Raw genomic sequence first — 19,511 nt, 5'->3', positions numbered from 1 at the left:
GTGGGTGGGAGGAGGGATGGAGGGAAGGACCAAGAGATGGAGGGACAGATGGTCAGATGGAGATGGTGGATAGATGGGTGGGTGGTTGTAAGAGGGGCTGGCTGGATGGGATGGATGGAAATGGAGATGATGGAGATGGATGGATGGATGGATGGATGGAGAAGGAGATGATGGAGATGGATGGATGGAGGAGATGATGGAGATGAAGATGATGGACGGATGGATGGACAGATGTCTACAAGGATGGCTGGTCATTTAAGGGGCTGGAAAGATGGGTGTAGGGGAACCCCACTGTTGGCCCTCTACATGAGGGCCAGGAGAGTGGAGGTCACTTCCCCCCACCCCCTATAAAACACCCCCGAGATGCCCCAGGGGACCCGGCCAGAGCCTTTTACTTCTATATCGAGCTTGTCCCCTTCTTCTCTCTTCCCATTTATCCTGGCCACCTTCTGGAGCTCCTTCAGGGCTTTCTGGGACTTGCCCACCATGACCAGCCAGCGAGCTGACTCTGTCAGCCACCTGTGGAGGAGATGGGGGGACAGGAGCCCACAGATCATCCCACCATCCCTCTGACCCTGTCCCCAGCCATCTACCCCTCCAGCCATCTCTCCATGCTTCCCTCCATCCAACCTTCCATCCATCCTTGCACCTTCCATCCATGCATCCATCTGTCCATCCATCCATCTGTCCATGTGTCCCATCATCCATCCTTCCATCCTTCCATCCTTCCATCCATCCATCCCTCCCTCCCTCCCTCCATCTGTCCATGTGTCCCACCATCCATCCATCCATCCCACCATCCATCCCTCCATCTGTCCATCCATCCATCCTTCCATCTGTCCATGTGTCCCACCATCCATCCATCCATCCCACCATCCATCCCTCCATCTGTCCATCCATCCATCCATCCTTCCATCTGTCCATGTGTCCTACCATCCATCCCTCCATCCTTCCATCCATCCCTCCATCTGTCCATCCATCCCACCATCCCTCCCTCCATCTGTCCACGTGTCCCACCATCCATCCCTCCATCCTTCCATCCATCCCTCCATCTGTCCATCCCTCTCTCCATCTGTCCGTGTGTCCCACTATCCATCCCTCCATCTGTCCATGTGTCCCACCATCCATCCCTCCATCCCTCCATCATTCCATCCATCCCTCCATCTCTCCATCTCTCCATCCCACCATCCCTCCCTCCATCCATCCCTCCATCTGTCCATCCATCCCACCATCCATCCTTCCATCATTCCATCCATCCCTCCATCTCTCCATCCCACCATCCCTCCCTCCAGCCCTCCCTCCATGTGTCCTACCATCCCTCCATCCATCCATCCATCCCACCATCCATGACTCCCTTCCTCCTCCTCACCATGAGTAGAGGAAGAAGCAGAAGAAGGGCAGGGACACGCTGAGCTGCAGCCAGCGCCAATCAGGGACGGCGTAGGCGATCCCGGCCAGCAGGAACTGCCCCGTGGTGTAGCAGTAACCCATGAAGGTCCCTGCCAGCGCCCGGGTGCGGGTGGGCATCCACTCCAAAGCTGCCGAGACACACGGAGATGTGGACCAGAGCAGGAAGGGTGCCCTGGGCCAGGACTATGGGGCTGGTGGTGGCCACCACGTACAGAGGGAGACACTGTTGAGGACGATGCCGGAGAAGGCCATGCCCGTGAGGAAACGGAAGAGGCAGTAGACGGTGAACGTTGGGGAGAAGGAGCAGCACGTCCCCATGGTGCCCATCTGGAAGTAGCACCAGATGAGCAGCGACCGGCGGCCAAACCTGGGTGGTGAGGAGGAGGAAGAGAGGGTGAGGAGGATGAAGAGGGGGCGAGGTGATCCCCATGATGCTGTCCCAACTCCTCACCTGTCCGAGAGACCCCCGAAGATGATGCCACCCACCAAGACTCCGGCCATGTAGAGCGACTGGGCCAACTGCTTCAGGCCCCGGGAGCTGCACACCAGGTCCCACTGGTGAGGGACAAGGACATGGGGTGGGACAGAGACCAGGGGGAGACACCTCTGGACTCCCTCCTGCCCCCCAAAACTGGCCATGGTGGCTGGTAGGGTTGACCCAACACAAGAGTCAACGGATGGCCAATGGAAACACCAAGAATGTGCCAATAAACACTTGGCCACCCTTCCCAGCGTCCCCATGGTTGGAAGCTCCTTCCAGGGGGTCACCTGGCCCCTTTTTGAACCCCTTGTTGATGGCCACCAACTCCCTCATCCCCCCCATTTTTGTCCTAAGCTCTCACAGCATTGAGCGCCTCCACCAAGGGGTTGAGTGGGGAAGATGCTCCAGTTGGAAGAAGTCAACGTGGTGATGACAGCGGACCCTTCGCTGGTGCCTCAAGGTGGGAACTGCACACAGGATTGGGTGAAACGTGCCACCAGCCCCAGATCCCACCCCACCACTGCTGCCATCCTACCTCGGTGATGATGGTGCTGGTGAAGACGCTGCGGTCGTAGGTCCAACCATCATGGCACGGTTCTGTCTCCGGCCAACTGCTATTGGGAGCCGAACCATTGGCCTCCAAAAGCCACCACTGAGGTGACACGAAGCGTTGGCACCGCTCACCGTGGGGAATCGAGACCCTCAGCAGGTCCTGGGGGTCGAGGCCGGTGGCGTTGGCCTCCCACCGAAGGCGGCAGTGATGGTCGTTGGTGGCGGCCGTGAAGTTCTGCAGAAGGTTGTGACTGGCCATCATGAAGACGGGAAGGGACAGGAGGAGCAACGAGGCCACCTGGAAGCGTCCCATGCCCCCCACGTGCTCCAGGAGGTTGGCAAAAGCCATGATGCCACCGTGAGACCCCGGGAACGCCCCACAGCCATGCACGCCTGCCCCAAAAGGGATGGATTTCACCCCCAAAATGCTCCTCTGGCTCCGGCGGTGTCCTCGCTCCCCAGGCGCTGGAGATGGTCTCCTTTATAACCCGGCCACCGGCTGTTTGGGGTTAATATTTGACATCTGGGGTGGGGTTTTTTTTTTTTTGGTGATTGTTATTTATTTTTTTATTTTTTTCCCAGAAAAATAAAGGCAAGGAGGCAAAAGTGCAGGCAAGGACAATGCAAAGGTGGCCAAGGGCCACCAAGCACCTCCAAAGGGTGACCAGAGCCAAAGCCATGGGCAGCACTTCCCTCCGCTCCTCCTGGCAGCCGAAACGTCCCCAAAATTGGAGCAGGAAGAAAGCAAATAATTGTCTTTTTAATTTTATTTATTTATTTTCCAGCGTTGCTTTTTTTTTTTTTTTTGAGGGGAAAAAGGTGGCTTTTGGAGACGAGCCATCTGAGAGCAACCTCCTTCATCTGGCTCCGTGGGGTTACCCTCAGGTGAGCATCCCGGAACGGCCCTGGCGGGGGGACAACTCCTGCCTTGGGCCATTTTTTTTTTTTTTTTCTGGCGTTGCTTTTTTTTTTTTTTTTGAGGGGAAAAAGGTGGCTTTTGGAGACGAGCCATCTGAGAGCAACCTCCTTCATCTGGCTCCGTGGGGTTACCCTCAGGTGAGCATCCCGGAACGGCCCTGGCGGGGGGACAACTCCTGCCTTGGGCCAACGTATGGCCTTCGCCGGCCCCGTTGGGTTAAATTTTAGCGATTTCCGTGATGGAAAAGGGACCGAAAGGTGCTGACGGAGGTGGCCCTGCTTGAGTCAGCGCATTCTCCACCGGGGGGTTAATTTTTGATGGGGTTGCACCAAGGAGGGGGTTGCTGGGGCCAAGGGACACGTCGGCAACGGGAGCAAGGGCCAGGATGGCCTCGGGGGGGGTCGGAAATCGGGGAAGGGGCATCATGGCGGCAGCCCCATGGGTTGCTGGGAGGGAGCTGGGGTGGGATTTGGGAGCTCTTCACCGTTCCCCTTCTTCTCTGAGACTTGGGGGACCCCTCTCCCGGGTGGGTTTGGTGTTATTGGGTGTCATCTTGTTGGAGGTGACCTCCAACTTGATCTTCCTGGGTGCCATCTTATCGGTGGTGACCTCGGGGGACAAGGTTATGAGGTGTCATCTTAGCGAAGGTGACCTGCACCGTGGTGTTCTTGGGCAAGAGGTTATTGGAAGTGACCTTGGGGACAAGGTTATGAGTTATCATTGGAGGTGACCTCCAGCGTGGGTGTTCTGAGGTGCCATCTTATTGGAGGTGACCTCAGGGACCAGGTTACGAGGTGTCATCTTATTGAAGATGGCCTCCAAGGTGTTCTTAGGCAGCATCTTATTGGTGGTGACCTCAGGGACAAGGTTATGAGGTGTCACCTTATTGGTGGTCACCTCCAAGGTGGTGTTCTTGGGCACCATCTTTTTGGAGGTGACCTCAGGGACACAGTTCTTAGGCATTTTCCTATTGGAGGTGACCTCAGATATGGTTATTGGGTGTCATCTTATTAGAGATGACCTTGGGTTGGCTCAGACAACACCCCGAGACGTTGTCCCCACCAGGGCTGCTTTATTCCTCCAAGAACTTCCCCTGCCCCACACAGGGAGGTCACCAGCCATGGGTACAGATTTGTACCCATCCCCAGACAAGGCTGTGGGGACCCATGGGGGAGGGTGGTTGCCGGTGGCCGAGCATAGGGTGCTGTCCCCCCACACCCCATGGTCCTTCAGGCCTCCTTCTGTGGAGCCTTGTCCTGGGGCTGGAGGGGAATCTTCTCTTTGGGGTCATCCGTCTTCTTCCGCTTGGCCCTGGAGGGAGGAAGATGAGGAGGAGGAGGGTCCTTAGGGCATGGCAGGATGGATGAGCCACCAGCAGGGTGAGGAGCAGCCTGCAGCGTGTCCATCCATCTGTCCAACCCCTTATATCACTGGTTCTTCTGCCAGCGCACCCATCCACTTGTCCCTCAACACATCAACCTGTCCCTCCGTCCAAAATCTCTTCATCATTCAGTCCATCCATCCACCATCCAACCATCCACCATCCAACCCTCCATCATCCAACCATCCCTCTATCATTCAGTGATCGTCCGTCCATCCATCCAACCCTCCATCATCCAACCATCATCCATCTAAAACCCCACCCCCTTTGTCCACCAACCCATCCCTCCATCCATCAAGCATGTTCATCCAGTTCACCCAGTTCAGCCAGTTCACCCAGTTCATCCAGTTCACCATTTCTCCATCCGTTCACAAAATCCAATCATTCATCTACCACTCCATCCATCCATCCATCATCTACCCATCCATCCATCATCCCTCCATCCATCCCTCCATCCATCCATCCATCCATCCATCCTCCCTCCATCCATCCATCCATCCATCCATCCATCCATCCATCCATCCATCCATCATCCACCCATCCATCCTCCATCCATCCATCCATCCATCCATCCATCCATCCATCCTCCATCCACCCATCCCTTCCTTCCCACGTGCCCACCTGCTCTCCACCTCCTCGATGGTGTCAGGCAGTGGCTTGTTGAGGGTCTCCGGGAGGAAGCCGGCCGCCACGGCTGCCACCACGGGGGCCACCCCATAGACGGCGGGGGGCAGAAAGGGGTAGTACTCATCCATCATCTTCACCAGCGGTGCCACGATGCCACCCACGCGGGCCATGGTGCTGCCAAAGCCCAGCCCGGTCTGCCTGCCGGCACCGCGGGGGGTCAACACGGAGCAGAACCCACCCTGGGGGGTGTCACGGGTGGGTGATGGGGGACCTGCCCCACCGTGGGGTCACGGGGATGGGGTTTTACCTGATGGGAGTGGGGTAGAGCTCGGTGGTGTAGAGGAAGACGCAGTTGAAGGAGGCGGAGAGGCAGCCCTTGCCGATGACGGCCAGCGCCGTGCGCACCGTCTGCAGCTCTGGGGCAGAGAGAGGGACGGGGTGGACTCTGCTTTTGGGCAAGAGCCACCTCAGGGGTGGGGTGATGGTGGGGAGGAGAAAGAAGGGAGGACATAGGGGTGGAGAGGTGGAGAAGTAGTTGGATGGATGGATGGATGGAGACGTGGATGAATGGAGACGTGGATGGTTGGATGGATGGAGATGTGTATCAATGGATGGATGGAGATGTGGATGGATGGATGGATGGATGGATGTTTGGAGATGTGGATGGATGGATGGTTGGAGACGTGGATGGATGGATGAATAGATGGATGGATGGATGGAGATGTGGATGGTTGGAGATGTGGATGGGTGGTAAACGTGGATGGATGAATGGAGACGTGGATGGAGACATGGATGGATGTTTGGAGATGTGGATGGATGGATGGTTGGAGATGTGGATGGATGGATGAATGGATGGATGGATGGTTGGAGATGTGGATGGGTGGAAACGTGGATGGATGGATGGATGGAGACGTGAATGGTTGGATGGATGGATGGAGATGTGGATGGATGGATGGAGACGTGGCTGGATGGGTGGATTCTGAGATGGTGAGTCACCATCCTTGGTGATTTCCAAAAACCATCTGGACAGAGTCTTGGGTGAGCAGCTCTAAGTGGCCCTGCTTAAGCAGGAGGGTTGGGCCAGGTGACCTCCAGAGGTCCCTTCTGACCTCAACCATACTGTGGGTGAGTGAGGGGTTGGTTGATGGGCTGGATGGATGGAGAGATGAGAGCATGGATGGTGAGGTAGGTGAAATGGAGAAGGGAGGGATGGGTGAAGACCAAAGCAGAGTTGTGTGATGGACTGGTGAGGACATGGGTGGCTGGACAGAGCAGTGCAGAAGACCCCCATCGCTCCATCGCACCCACCTGCGGAGACAAAGATGTTGGCAATGATGACCAGCCCCGCCAAGAAGAGGGCCACCATGAGTGACACCCGCCGGCCAATGTAGCTCACGGAGATGGTCACCACCACTTTGGCCGGGAAGTCAACGGCACCGAAAATCACCTGGATGAGGTAAATGCTGACACCAAAGTTTTGCAAATCCATGGCCAGCCCATAGTAGGAGAAGCTGATGGAGAACCTGGAGCGGGGGCAGAGAGAAGCATGGACCTTGAGGTGGTGTGACCTCCCTGGGATGTCACCATCGCATGGGACAGGGCAGGGGTCTCAGGTGGAGGAGAAGAGGGCTTGGTACAATGCCCTGATTGTCTGTCTAGATGTCCATCTTGCCATTCATCCATCTGACCAACCATCTGTCCATCTACCCTTCCATCCATCCACCTGTCTACCCATCCATCCATCCATCCATCCATCCAACCATCCATCCCTCTCTCCTCCTCCTCAGCCCCCTCAGACTTCTCCAGCCCAACCCAGTCCCACCAGACAATGGAGAGGCAGAAGAAGATGTGGCGGATGACTGGGGTCCGGACCAGGTCGGAGATGGTGTAGGAGGCCTTCAAACCAGCCAACTCCTCCTTCATGTTGGACTTTAGGATCTGGGAGAGGGGAGGAGATGGGAGAGGTTGGTTGGGGGACAGGGGTGGGAGACCAAGACCTCCTCTCCATGGAGCCACCATACCTCAACTGTGATCTTCTCCCCTTCCTCCTTCCTCTTGTTAATCCTGGCCACTCGCTGTAGGACCTTCACGGCCCTCTCGGCCCTCCCGGAGAGCACCAACCAACGGGCGGATTCAGCCAACCACCTGCAGCCAACGAGGGGGAAACTGAGGCACGAAGAGAACCCCCCGTGGCCCCGTGACCTTCCCCGAGGGACGCAAATGTCCTACCAGGAGTAGAGGAGGAAGACGAAGAAGGGCAGAGAGACGGTGAGTTGGAGCCAGCGCCAGTGGGGGACAGCGTAGGCCACGCCGGCCAGGAGGATCTGGCCCAGGGTGTAGGCGAAGCCCGTGATGGCCACCGTGATGGCACGATAGGGCGTGGGGATCCACTCCACCACTGCAAGGGACCATGGGGACACATCTGATTGGATGTCCCACCCCTCCGTGACTCTTCTTGTGAGCGTGGCTTCCCCATCGTGGCCAGATGTGTCCTGGATGGATGGAGATGTGGATGGATGGATGGATGGATGGATGTTTGGAGATGTGGATGGATGGATGGTTGGAGACGTGGATGGATGGATGAATAGATGGATGGATGGATGGAGATGTGGATGGTTGGAGATGTGGATGGGTGGTAAACGTGGATGGATGAATGGAGACGTGGATGGAGACATGGATGGATGTTTGGAGATGTGGATGGATGGATGGTTGGAGATGTGGATGGGTGGAAACGTGGATGGATGGATGGATGGAGACGTGAATGGTTGGATGGATGGATGGAGATGTGGATGGATGGATGGAGACGTGGCTGGATGGGTGGATTCTGAGATGGTGAGTCACCATCCTTGGTGATTTCCAAAAACCATCTGGACAGAGTCTTGGGTGAGCAGCTCTAAGTGGCCCTGCTTAAGCAGGAGGGTTGGGCCAGGTGACCTCCAGAGGTCCCTTCTGACCTCAACCATACTGTGGGTGAGTGAGGGGTTGGTTGATGGGCTGGATGGATGGAGAGATGAGAGCATGGATGGTGAGGTAGGTGAAATGGAGAAGGGAGGGATGGGTGAAGACCAAAGCAGAGTTGTGTGATGGACTGGTGAGGACATGGGTGGCTGGACAGAGCAGTGCAGAAGACCCCCATCGCTCCATCGCACCCACCTGCGGAGACAAAGATGTTGGCAATGATGACCAGCCCCGCCAAGAAGAGGGCCACCATGAGTGACACCCGCCGGCCAATGTAGCTCACGGAGATGGTCACCACCACTTTGGCCGGGAAGTCAACGGCACCGAAAATCACCTGGATGAGGTAAATGCTGACACCAAAGTTTTGCAAATCCATGGCCAGCCCATAGTAGGAGAAGCTGATGGAGAACCTGGAGCGGGGGCAGAGAGAAGCATGGACCTTGAGGTGGTGTGACCTCCCTGGGATGTCACCATCGCATGGGACAGGGCAGGGGTCTCAGGTGGAGGAGAAGAGGGCTTGGTACAATGCCCTGATTGTCTGTCTAGATGTCCATCTTGCCATTCATCCATCTGACCAACCATCTGTCCATCTACCCTTCCATCCATCCACCTGTCTACCCATCCATCCATCCATCCATCCATCCAACCATCCATCCCTCTCTCCTCCTCCTCAGCCCCCTCAGACTTCTCCAGCCCAACCCAGTCCCACCAGACAATGGAGAGGCAGAAGAAGATGTGGCGGATGACTGGGGTCCGGACCAGGTCGGAGATGGTGTAGGAGGCCTTCAAACCAGCCAACTCCTCCTTCATGTTGGACTTTAGGATCTGGGAGAGGGGAGGAGATGGGAGAGGTTGGTTGGGGGACAGGGGTGGGAGACCAAGACCTCCTCTCCATGGAGCCACCATACCTCAACTGTGATCTTCTCCCCTTCCTCCTTCCTCTTGTTAATCCTGGCCACTCGCTGTAGGACCTTCACGGCCCTCTCGGCCCTCCCGGAGAGCACCAACCAACGGGCGGATTCAGCCAACCACCTGCAGCCAACGAGGGGGAAACTGAGGCACGAAGAGAACCCCCCGTGGCCCCGTGACCTTCCCCGAGGGACGCAAATGTCCTACCAGGAGTAGAGGAGGAAGACGAAGAAGGGCAGAGAGACGGTGAGTTGGAGCCAGCGCCAGTGGGGGACAGCGTAGGCCACGCCGGCCAGGAGGATCTGGCCCAGGGTGTAGGCGAAGCCCGTGATGGCCACCGTGATGGCACGATAGGGCGTGGGGATCCACTCCACCACTGCAAGGGACCATGGGGACACATCTGATTGGATGTCCCACCCCTCCGTGACTCTTCTTGTGAGCGTGGCTTCCCCATCGTGGCCAGATGTGTCCACACCACATGGTCCCATCCCCGGCCACGGTGATGTCCCTACCGGTGACCACTGGGATGTCCCCATCGGCAGCCATAGGGACATCTCCATCTCTGGGTGGGATTGTCCCCATCCAGAGCCATGTGGCCATCCTTATCACTGTCCCCACCCCTGGCCACTGGGGACATCCACATCCATGGCTATGTCCCTCTCCATGGCCATGCTGGTGTCCCCATCCATGGCCACGGTGATGTCCCCACCCGTGGCCATTGGGACATCCCCAACCACAGCCATTGGGTTGGCCCCATCCATGGCCATTGGGGACAGCCACATCCATGGCCATGGTGATGTCCTTCTCCGTGGCCATGCTCATGTCCCCACCCCTGGCCATTGGGACATCCCCAACCACAGCCATTGGGTTGGCCCCACCCATGGCCATGCCGATTGTCCCCACCATGGTCATCCTCCTCCCCGTCCCCTCACCCAGGCAGGCGATGCTGAGGCCGAAGCCGGAGAGGGCCATGCCACCGGCGAAGCGGAAGACGCAGTAGGACGCGTAGTTGGGGGCGAAGGCCGTGCAGGTCCCCATCACCCCCAGCTGCAGGTAGGACCACATCAACATGGCCTTGCGCCCAAACCTGCAACGGGGACGCACTGGGTGCCACTGGGTGCCACTGGGAGATGTTCTGACCAAGGCCCCATGGGGAAACTGAGGCACGGGGAGGGGTCTCTGCTGCCTTTACCTGTCTGAGAGGCCCCCCAGGACCAGGGCACCCACCAGGACCCCGGCCATGTAGATGGACTGGGCCATCTGCCGGAGCTGCCGGTAGCTGCAGACGAGGTCCCACTGCGGGGTTGAGGATGAGGTGAGGACAACCTGTCCTCTCCTTCCACCCATCACTCCCTCCTATTTTCTCCTGTGCATCCATCCATCTATTCCACCATCTTCATCCTGTCATCCTCATCTTCTCCATATGGGTCCATCTCCACCCCTTCATCTCTGTAGACCTCCACCTTCATCCTCCCAACCCTGGTTGACTCCATCTCCTCCTCTCCATTTCCATATGGCCCCATCTCCATCCTTCCAACCCTATATGGCCCCATCTCCATCCCTTCAACCCTATATGGCTCATCTCTTCATCTCCATATGGTTCCATCTTCATCCCTCCAACCCTGGTTGACTCCTCCTCCTCCTCTCCATTTCCATATGGACCCATCTCCATCCCTCCAACCCTACATGGCTCCATCTCTTCATCTCCATATGGTTCCATCTTCATCCCTCCAACCCTGGTTGACTCCTCCTCCTCCTCTCCATTTCCATATGGCCCCATCTCCATCTCTCCAACCCTATATGACTCCATCTCTTCATCTCCATATGGTTCCATCTTCATCCCTCCAACCCTGGTTGACTCCTTCTCCTCCTCTCCATCTCCATATGGTTCCATCTCCCCCCTTCTATCTCCACGCGGCTCCATCCCTCCATACCTGTCACCACCTTTGATAAGTTGGTGGCCACGTGGACACCAGGGTCATCTTCCCACCCTCCACCCCTCCCCACCTCATCCTCACACCCACCTCGGTGACGATGGTGGCCACGTAGATGCTGCGGTCGTAGTCCCAGCCATCGTGGCAGGGCTCGGTGGGCCAGGGGCCAGTGCTGCTGTTGGCGAGGGATGAGGCCACGTAGCGCCGGCAGGACCCCAGGGTGGCATCGGGAGGCCCCAGGGTGCCATTGGACCACCCCAGGGTGGCATCAGGTGGCCCCAGAGTCCCATTGGAGGACCCCAAGGTGGCATCAGGCTGGATATGGGTGCCATCAGGGGGCCCTGGTAGTCCATCAAGTGTGACGTGGGTGGCACCAGGGATGTAGGTGCCACCAGGAGACCCCAGGTTGCCATCAGGGGACCTCAGGGTGGCACCAGGGGACCCCAAGGTGCCATCAGGAGACCTCAGGATGGCGCTGGAGGACCTCGAGGTGCCATCAGAGGCCACTGAGGTGCCATCAGAGGCAGCCGAGGTGCCATCAGGGGTGGTTCCGGGTGGCCCTGGGGTGGCGCTGGGGACACCTGGGGTGGTACCGGGACCCGGGGTGACACTGGGGACGTGGCAGCGGTGGGGTGGGACGGCAGCGGTGAAGTTCTGCAGCAGGTTGTGACTGGCCATGAGCAGGATGGGCACCGCCAGCAGCGCCGTCTGCAGGACCTGGAAGCGTCCCAGCCCCCCGACCTGCTCCAGCACCGCCCCGAACGGCATCCTGGGACGTGGGGACACCATCAGACATGGGGACACCAGGACACGGGGAACATCATCGCTCATGGGGACACCACCACCACCCCCCTGGGGACACCATCAGCCGTTGGGATGCCATCAACCCCACAGCATTTGGACGTGGGGACACCGCTGGACACCAGGGTAGGGGAGACACCATCACTTGTGGGGACATCGTCACTCGTGGGGACATCATCACTTCTAGGGCCACCACTGGCCACCAGGGTATGGGCAACACCATCACCCAAAGGGACATCATTGGACACAGGGAGAACCAGGGCATGGGGAGCACCACCACCCATGGGGACACCATCACTCGTGGGGACAGTCATCTACAGGAGCACCATCATCCATGGGGACACCATCATCCATGGGGACAGTCATCCACAGGAGCACCACCACCCATGGGGACAACATCATCCACGGGGACAGTCATCCACAGGAGCACCACCACCCATGGGGACACCATCATCCATGGAGAAAATCATCTACAGGAGCACCATCATCCATGAGGACACCATCATCCATGGGGACACCATCATCCATAGGGACAGTCATCCACAGGAGCACCCCCACCCATGGGGACACCATCATCCATGGGGACACCATCACTCATAGGGACAGTCATCTACAGGAGCACCACCACCCATGGGGACACCATCATCCATGGGGACACCATCATCCATGGGGACAGTCATCTACAGGAGCACCACCATCCATGGGGACACCATCATCCACGGGGACAGTCATCCACAGGAGCACCACCACCCATGGGGACACCATCATCCACGGGGACACCATCATCCATGGGGACAGTCATCTACAGGAGCACCACCACCCATGGGGACACCATCATCCATGGGGACACCATCACCTGTTGAGTGACCGTCACCCACAGGGACACTGTCACCTACAAGGACACCCTCAGAGGGGACGTTGCCACCCACAGGGACATGAGCGTTGTGTGTTCACGAGTCAGATGCCACCAGGAGCGAGGAGATGGGGACAGGAGGACATGGGGACAGCAGGACATGGGGATGGGGACACGTGGTGGCACCCGTCAGACGTGGGGAGGGGACACGGGGCCGGCAGAAGGACAGGGACCATGGGTACACGGTGGGGAGGACACGGTGACCACCAGGGAACGGAGCAGGCAGGGATGGTGTCACCACTTGCGTCACGCGTCCCCAACCCCTCCCGATGTCCCCAACCCCCCCTGATGTCCCCAACCCCTCCCAGCGTGTCCCTGTTCCGGCTCCCTGGGGACGAGGACATCCGGCCAGCTGTGACTCCCGTGTCCCCAAGGTGAAGGGTCCCTTCTTTGATGTCCCCAGCAGGTTCCTGGCCCCGTGTCCCCTGCTCCTTGTGTCCCTTCTCCAACGTCCCCATCCCCTCAGTGACCCAAACTCACCCCCACGTACCCTCTTCTGGTGTCCCCCAATGTCCCCAACCTGTCCCACTGTCTCCCTTCTGATGTCCCCAATCCATCCCATGTCCCCTCTGTGATGTCCCCAACCCCCCCTGATGTCCCCCACCCCTCCCGATGTCCCCACCCCCTCCACGATGTCCCCAACCCATCCCCATGTCCCCACCATGTCTCCCAACGTCCCCAACCTGCCCCACTGTCTCCCTTCTGATGTCCCCAATCCATCCCATGTCCCCTCTGTGATGTCCCCAACCCCCCCTGATGTCCCCCACCCCTCCCGATGTCCCCACCCCCTCCACGATGTCCCCAACCCATCCCCATGTCCCCACCATGTCTCCCAACGTCCCCAACCTGCCCCACTGTCTCCCTTCTGATGTCCCCAATCCATCCCATGTCCCCTCTGTGATGTCCCCAACCCCCCCTGATGTCCCCCACCCCTCCCGATGTCCCCACCCCCTCCACGATGTCCCCAACCCATCCCCATGTCCCCACCATGTCTCCCAACGTCCCCAACCTGCCCCACTGTCTCCCTTCTGATGTCCCCAATCCATCCCATGTCCCCTCTGTGATGTCCCCAACCCCCCCTGATGTCCCCCACCCCTCCCGATGTCCCCACCCCCTCCACGATGTCCCCAACCCATCCCCATGTCCCCACCATGTCTCCCAACGTCCCCAACCTGTCCCACTGTCCCTCTTCTGATGTCCCCAACCCCTCCCTGATGTCCCCAACCCATCCCCGGCAGCTCTAAGTGGCCCTGCTTAAGCAGGAGGGTTGGGCCAGGTGACCTCCAGAGGTCCCTTCTGACCTCAACCATACTGTGGGTGAGTGAGGGGTTGGTTGATGGGCTGGATGGATGGAGAGATGAGAGCATGGATGGTGAGGTAGGTGAAATGGAGAAGGGAGGGATGGGTGAAGACCAAAGCAGAGTTGTGTGATGGACTGGTGAGGACATGGGTGGCTGGACAGAGCAGTGCAGAAGACCCCCATCGCTCCATCGCACCCACCTGCGGAGACAAAGATGTTGGCAATGATGACCAGCCCCGCCAAGAAGAGGGCCACCATGAGTGACACCCGCCGGCCAATGTAGCTCACGGAGATGGTCACCACCACTTTGGCCGGGAAGTCAACGGCACCGAAAATCACCTGGATGAGGTAAATGCTGACACCAAAGTTTTGCAAATCCATGGCCAGCCCATAGTAGGAGAAGCTGATGGAGAACCTGGAGCGGGGGCAGAGAGAAGCATGGACCTTGAGGTGGTGTGACCTCCCTGGGATGTCACCATCGCATGGGACAGGGCAGGGGTCTCAGGTGGAGGAGAAGAGGGCTTGGTACAATGCCCTGATTGTCTGTCTAGATGTCCATCTTGCCATTCATCCATCTGACCAACCATCTGTCCATCTACCCTTCCATCCATCCACCTGTCTACCCATCCATCCATCCATCCATCCATCCAACCATCCATCCCTCTCTCCTCCTCCTCAGCCCCCTCAGACTTCTCCAGCCCAACCCAGTCCCACCAGACAATGGAGAGGCAGAAGAAGATGTGGCGGATGACTGGGGTCCGGACCAGGTCGGAGATGGTGTAGGAGGCCTTCAAACCAGCCAACTCCTCCTTCATGTTGGACTTTAGGATCTGGGAGAGGGGAGGAGATGGGAGAGGTTGGTTGGGGGACAGGGGTGGGAGACCAAGACCTCCTCTCCATGGAGCCACCATACCTCAACTGTGATCTTCTCCCCTTCCTCCTTCCTCTTGTTAATCCTGGCCACTCGCTGTAGGACCTTCACGGCCCTCTCGGCCCTCCCGGAGAGCACCAACCAACGGGCGGATTCAGCCAACCACCTGCAGCCAACGAGGGGGAAACTGAGGCACGAAGAGAACCCCCCGTGGCCCCGTGACCTTCCCCGAGGGACGCAAATGTCCTACCAGGAGTAGAGGAGGAAGACGAAGAAGGGCAGAGAGACGGTGAGTTGGAGCCAGCGCCAGTGGGGGACAGCGTAGGCCACGCCGGCCAGGAGGATCTGGCCCAGGGTGTAGGCGAAGCCCGTGATGGCCACCGTGATGGCACGATAGGGCGTGGGGATCCACTCCACCACTGCAAGGGACCATGGGGACACATCTGATTGGATGTCCCACCCCTCCGTGACTCTTCTTGTGAGCGTGGCTTCCCCATCGTGGCCAGATGTGTCCACACCACATGGTCCCATCCCCGGCCACGGTGATGTCCCTACCGGTGACCACTGGGATGTCCCCATCGGCAGCCATAGGGACATCTCCATCTCTGGGTGGGATTGTCCCCATCCAGAGCCATGTGGCCATCCTTATCACTGTCCCCACCCCTGGCCACTGGGGACATCCACATCCATGGCTATGTCCCTCTCCATGGCCATGCTGGTGTCCCCATCCATGGCCACGGTGATGTCCCCACCCGTGGCCATTGGGACATCCCCAACCACAGCCATTGGGTTGGCCCCATCCATGGCCATTGGGGACAGCCACATCCATGGCCATGGTGATGTCCTTCTCCGTGGCCATGCTCATGTCCCCACCCATGGCCATGGTGATGTCCTTCTCCGTGGCCATGCTCATGTCCCCACCCCTGGCCATTGGGACATCCCCAACCACAGCCATTGGGTTGGCCCCACCCATGGCCATGCCGATTGTCCCCACCATGGTCATCCTCCTCCCCGTCCCCTCACCCAGGCAGGCGATGCTGAGGCCGAAGCCGGAGAGGGCCATGCCACCGGCGAAGCGGAAGACGCAGTAGGACGCGTAGTTGGGGGCGAAGGCCGTGCAGGTCCCCATCACCCCCAGCTGCAGGTAGGACCACATCAACATGGCCTTGCGCCCAAACCTGCAACGGGGACGCACTGGGTGCCACTGGGTGCCACTGGGAGATGTTCTGACCAAGGCCCCATGGGGAAACTGAGGCACGGGGAGGGGTCTCTGCTGCCTTTACCTGTCTGAGAGGCCCCCCAGGACCAGGGCACCCACCAGGACCCCGGCCATGTAGATGGACTGGGCCATCTGCCGGAGCTGCCGGTAGCTGCAGACGAGGTCCCACTGCGGGGTTGAGGATGAGGTGAGGACAACCTGTCCTCTCCTTCCACCCATCACTCCCTCCTATTTTCTCCTGTGCATCCATCCATCTATTCCACCATCTTCATCCTGTCATCCTCATCTTCTCCATATGGGTCCATCTCCACCCCTTCATCTCTGTAGACCTCCACCTTCATCCTCCCAACCCTGGTTGACTCCATCTCCTCCTCTCCATTTCCATATGGCCCCATCTCCATCCTTCCAACCCTATATGGCCCCATCTCCATCCCTTCAACCCTATATGGCTCATCTCTTCATCTCCATATGGTTCCATCTTCATCCCTCCAACCCTGGTTGACTCCTCCTCCTCCTCTCCATTTCCATATGGACCCATCTCCATCCCTCCAACCCTACATGGCTCCATCTCTTCATCTCCATATGGTTCCATCTTCATCCCTCCAACCCTGGTTGACTCCTCCTCCTCCTCTCCATTTCCATATGGCCCCATCTCCATCTCTCCAACCCTATATGACTCCATCTCTTCATCTCCATATGGTTCCATCTTCATCCCTCCAACCCTGGTTGACTCCTTCTCCTCCTCTCCATCTCCATATGGTTCCATCTCCCCCCTTCTATCTCCACGCGGCTCCATCCCTCCATACCTGTCACCACCTTTGATAAGTTGGTGGCCACGTGGACACCAGGGTCATCTTCCCACCCTCCACCCCTCCCCACCTCATCCTCACACCCACCTCGGTGACGATGGTGGCCACGTAGATGCTGCGGTCGTAGTCCCAGCCATCGTGGCAGGGCTCGGTGGGCCAGGGGCCAGTGCTGCTGTTGGCGAGGGATGAGGCCACGTAGCGCCGGCAGGACCCCAGGGTGGCATCGGGAGGCCCCAGGGTGCCATTGGACCACCCCAGGGTGGCATCAGGTGGCCCCAGAGTCCCATTGGAGGACCCCAAGGTGGCATCAGGCTGGATATGGGTGCCATCAGGGGGCCCTGGTAGTCCATCAAGTGTGACGTGGGTGGCACCAGGGATGTAGGTGCCACCAGGAGACCCCAGGTTGCCATCAGGGGACCTCAGGGTGGCACCAGGGGACCCCAAGGTGCCATCAGGAGACCTCAGGATGGCGCTGGAGGACCTCGAGGTGCCATCAGAGGCCACTGAGGTGCCATCAGAGGCAGCCGAGGTGCCATCAGGGGTGGTTCCGGGTGGCCCTGGGGTGGCGCTGGGGACACCTGGGGTGGTACCGGGACCCGGGGTGACACTGGGGACGTGGCAGCGGTGGGGTGGGACGGCAGCGGTGAAGTTCTGCAGCAGGTTGTGACTGGCCATGAGCAGGATGGGCACCGCCAGCAGCGCCGTCTGCAGGACCTGGAAGCGTCCCAGCCCCCCGACCTGCTCCAGCACCGCCCCGAACGGCATCCTGGGACGTGGGGACACCATCAGACATGGGGACACCAGGACACGGGGAACATCATCGCTCATGGGGACACCACCACCACCCCCCTGGGGACACCATCAGCCGTTGGGATGCCATCAACCCCACAGCATTTGGACGTGGGGACACCGCTGGACACCAGGGTAGGGGAGACACCATCACTTGTGGGGACATCGTCACTCGTGGGGACATCATCACTTCTAGGGCCACCACTGGCCACCAGGGTATGGGCAACACCATCACCCAAAGGGACATCATTGGACACAGGGAGAACCAGGGCATGGGGAGCACCACCACCCATGGGGACACCATCACTCGTGGGGACAGTCATCTACAGGAGCACCATCATCCATGGGGACACCATCATCCATGGGGACAGTCATCCACAGGAGCACCACCACCCATGGGGACAACATCATCCACGGGGACAGTCATCCACAGGAGCACCACCACCCATGGGGACACCATCATCCATGGAGAAAATCATCTACAGGAGCACCATCATCCATGAGGACACCATCATCCATGGGGACACCATCATCCATAGGGACAGTCATCCACAGGAGCACCCCCACCCATGGGGACACCATCATCCATGGGGACACCATCACTCATAGGGACAGTCATCTACAGGAGCACCACCACCCATGGGGACACCATCATCCATGGGGACACCATCATCCATGGGGACAGTCATCTACAGGAGCACCACCATCCATGGGGACACCATCATCCACGGGGACAGTCATCCACAGGAGCACCACCACCCATGGGGACACCATCATCCACGGGGACACCATCATCCATGGGGACAGTCATCTACAGGAGCACCACCACCCATGGGGACACCATCATCCATGGGGACACCATCACCTGTTGAGTGACCGTCACCCACAGGGACACTGTCACCTACAAGGACACCCTCAGAGGGGACGTTGCCACCCACAGGGACATGAGCGTTGTGTGTTCACGAGTCAGATGCCACCAGGAGCGAGGAGATGGGGACAGGAGGACATGGGGACAGCAGGACATGGGGATGGGGACACGTGGTGGCACCCGTCAGACGTGGGGAGGGGACACGGGGCCGGCAGAAGGACAGGGACCATGGGTACACGGTGGGGAGGACACGGTGACCACCAGGGAACGGAGCAGGCAGGGATGGTGTCACCACTTGCGTCACGCGTCCCCAACCCCTCCCGATGTCCCCAACCCCCCCTGATGTCCCCAACCCCTCCCAGCGTGTCCCTGTTCCGGCTCCCTGGGGACGAGGACATCCGGCCAGCTGTGACTCCCGTGTCCCCAAGGTGAAGGGTCCCTTCTTTGATGTCCCCAGCAGGTTCCTGGCCCCGTGTCCCCTGCTCCTTGTGTCCCTTCTCCAACGTCCCCATCCCCTCAGTGACCCAAACTCACCCCCACGTACCCTCTTCTGGTGTCCCCCAATGTCCCCTGGTCCCCAACCCCTCCTTGATGTCCCCAACTTGTCCCCACTTCAATGTCCCCGACCCCTCCATGATGTCCCCAAGTCCCCAACCCATCCCAGGCACTCTCCATGATGTCCCCATCATGATGTCCCCAACCCATCCCCATGTCCCCCAACATCCCCAACCTGTCCCACTGTCCCCCTTCTGATGTCCCCACCCCATCCC

The 19,511-nt window shown here is 58.9% G+C and overlaps 3 protein-coding genes across 3 annotated transcripts in view; all 3 read right to left on the bottom strand.

Moving 5' to 3' along the window:
* LOC106902769 (solute carrier family 22 member 6-B-like) overlaps positions 1-2,876 on the bottom strand; it is a 20,511-nt gene extending 17,635 nt beyond the window's left edge. Inside the window, exons 1-5 of the mRNA XM_014966558.1 lie at positions 2,427-2,876; positions 1,862-1,965; positions 1,623-1,777; positions 1,370-1,538; positions 396-519 (exon numbers count right to left, since the gene is read on the bottom strand). Coding sequence (XP_014822044.1) covers positions 396-519; positions 1,370-1,538; positions 1,623-1,777; positions 1,862-1,965; positions 2,427-2,792 — 918 coding nt within the window. The 5' untranslated portion in view covers positions 2,793-2,876. The remainder of the gene's footprint in view (positions 1-395; positions 520-1,369; positions 1,539-1,622; positions 1,778-1,861; positions 1,966-2,426) is intronic.
* A 626-nt stretch (positions 2,877-3,502) lies between these two features.
* Positions 3,503-7,846, bottom strand: LOC106902768 (solute carrier family 22 member 6-A-like). Its single transcript, XM_014966557.1, has 8 exons — positions 7,810-7,846; positions 7,600-7,768; positions 7,392-7,515; positions 7,193-7,308; positions 6,679-6,893; positions 5,678-5,786; positions 5,365-5,568; positions 3,503-4,673 (listed from the first exon to the last, which is right to left on the bottom strand). Exons 1-8 carry the CDS (start codon positions 7,844-7,846, stop codon positions 4,592-4,594), a joined length of 1,056 nt encoding a protein of 351 aa, XP_014822043.1. The 3' UTR covers positions 3,503-4,591.
* Positions 7,847-8,170: 324 nt separating this feature from the next.
* On the bottom strand, positions 8,171-18,273 carry LOC106902767. Its single transcript, XM_014966555.1, has 14 exons — positions 17,172-18,273; positions 16,340-16,443; positions 16,080-16,234; positions 15,307-15,475; positions 15,099-15,222; positions 14,900-15,015; positions 14,198-14,600; positions 11,262-12,035; positions 10,430-10,533; positions 10,170-10,324; positions 9,445-9,613; positions 9,237-9,360; positions 9,038-9,153; positions 8,171-8,738 (listed from the first exon to the last, which is right to left on the bottom strand). Exons 1-14 carry the CDS (start codon positions 17,910-17,912, stop codon positions 8,264-8,266), a joined length of 3,729 nt encoding a protein of 1,242 aa, XP_014822041.1. The 5' UTR covers positions 17,913-18,273; the 3' UTR covers positions 8,171-8,263.
* Between the last annotated feature and the right edge of the window lie 1,238 nt (positions 18,274-19,511).

The sequence above is a fragment of the Calidris pugnax genome, unplaced genomic scaffold (assembly GCF_001431845.1).
Source record: "Calidris pugnax isolate Ruff unplaced genomic scaffold, ASM143184v1 scaffold77, whole genome shotgun sequence".
Classification (NCBI taxonomy): domain Eukaryota; kingdom Metazoa; phylum Chordata; class Aves; order Charadriiformes; family Scolopacidae; genus Calidris; species Calidris pugnax.
This window is presented reverse-complemented; position numbering and strand designations above follow the sequence as displayed.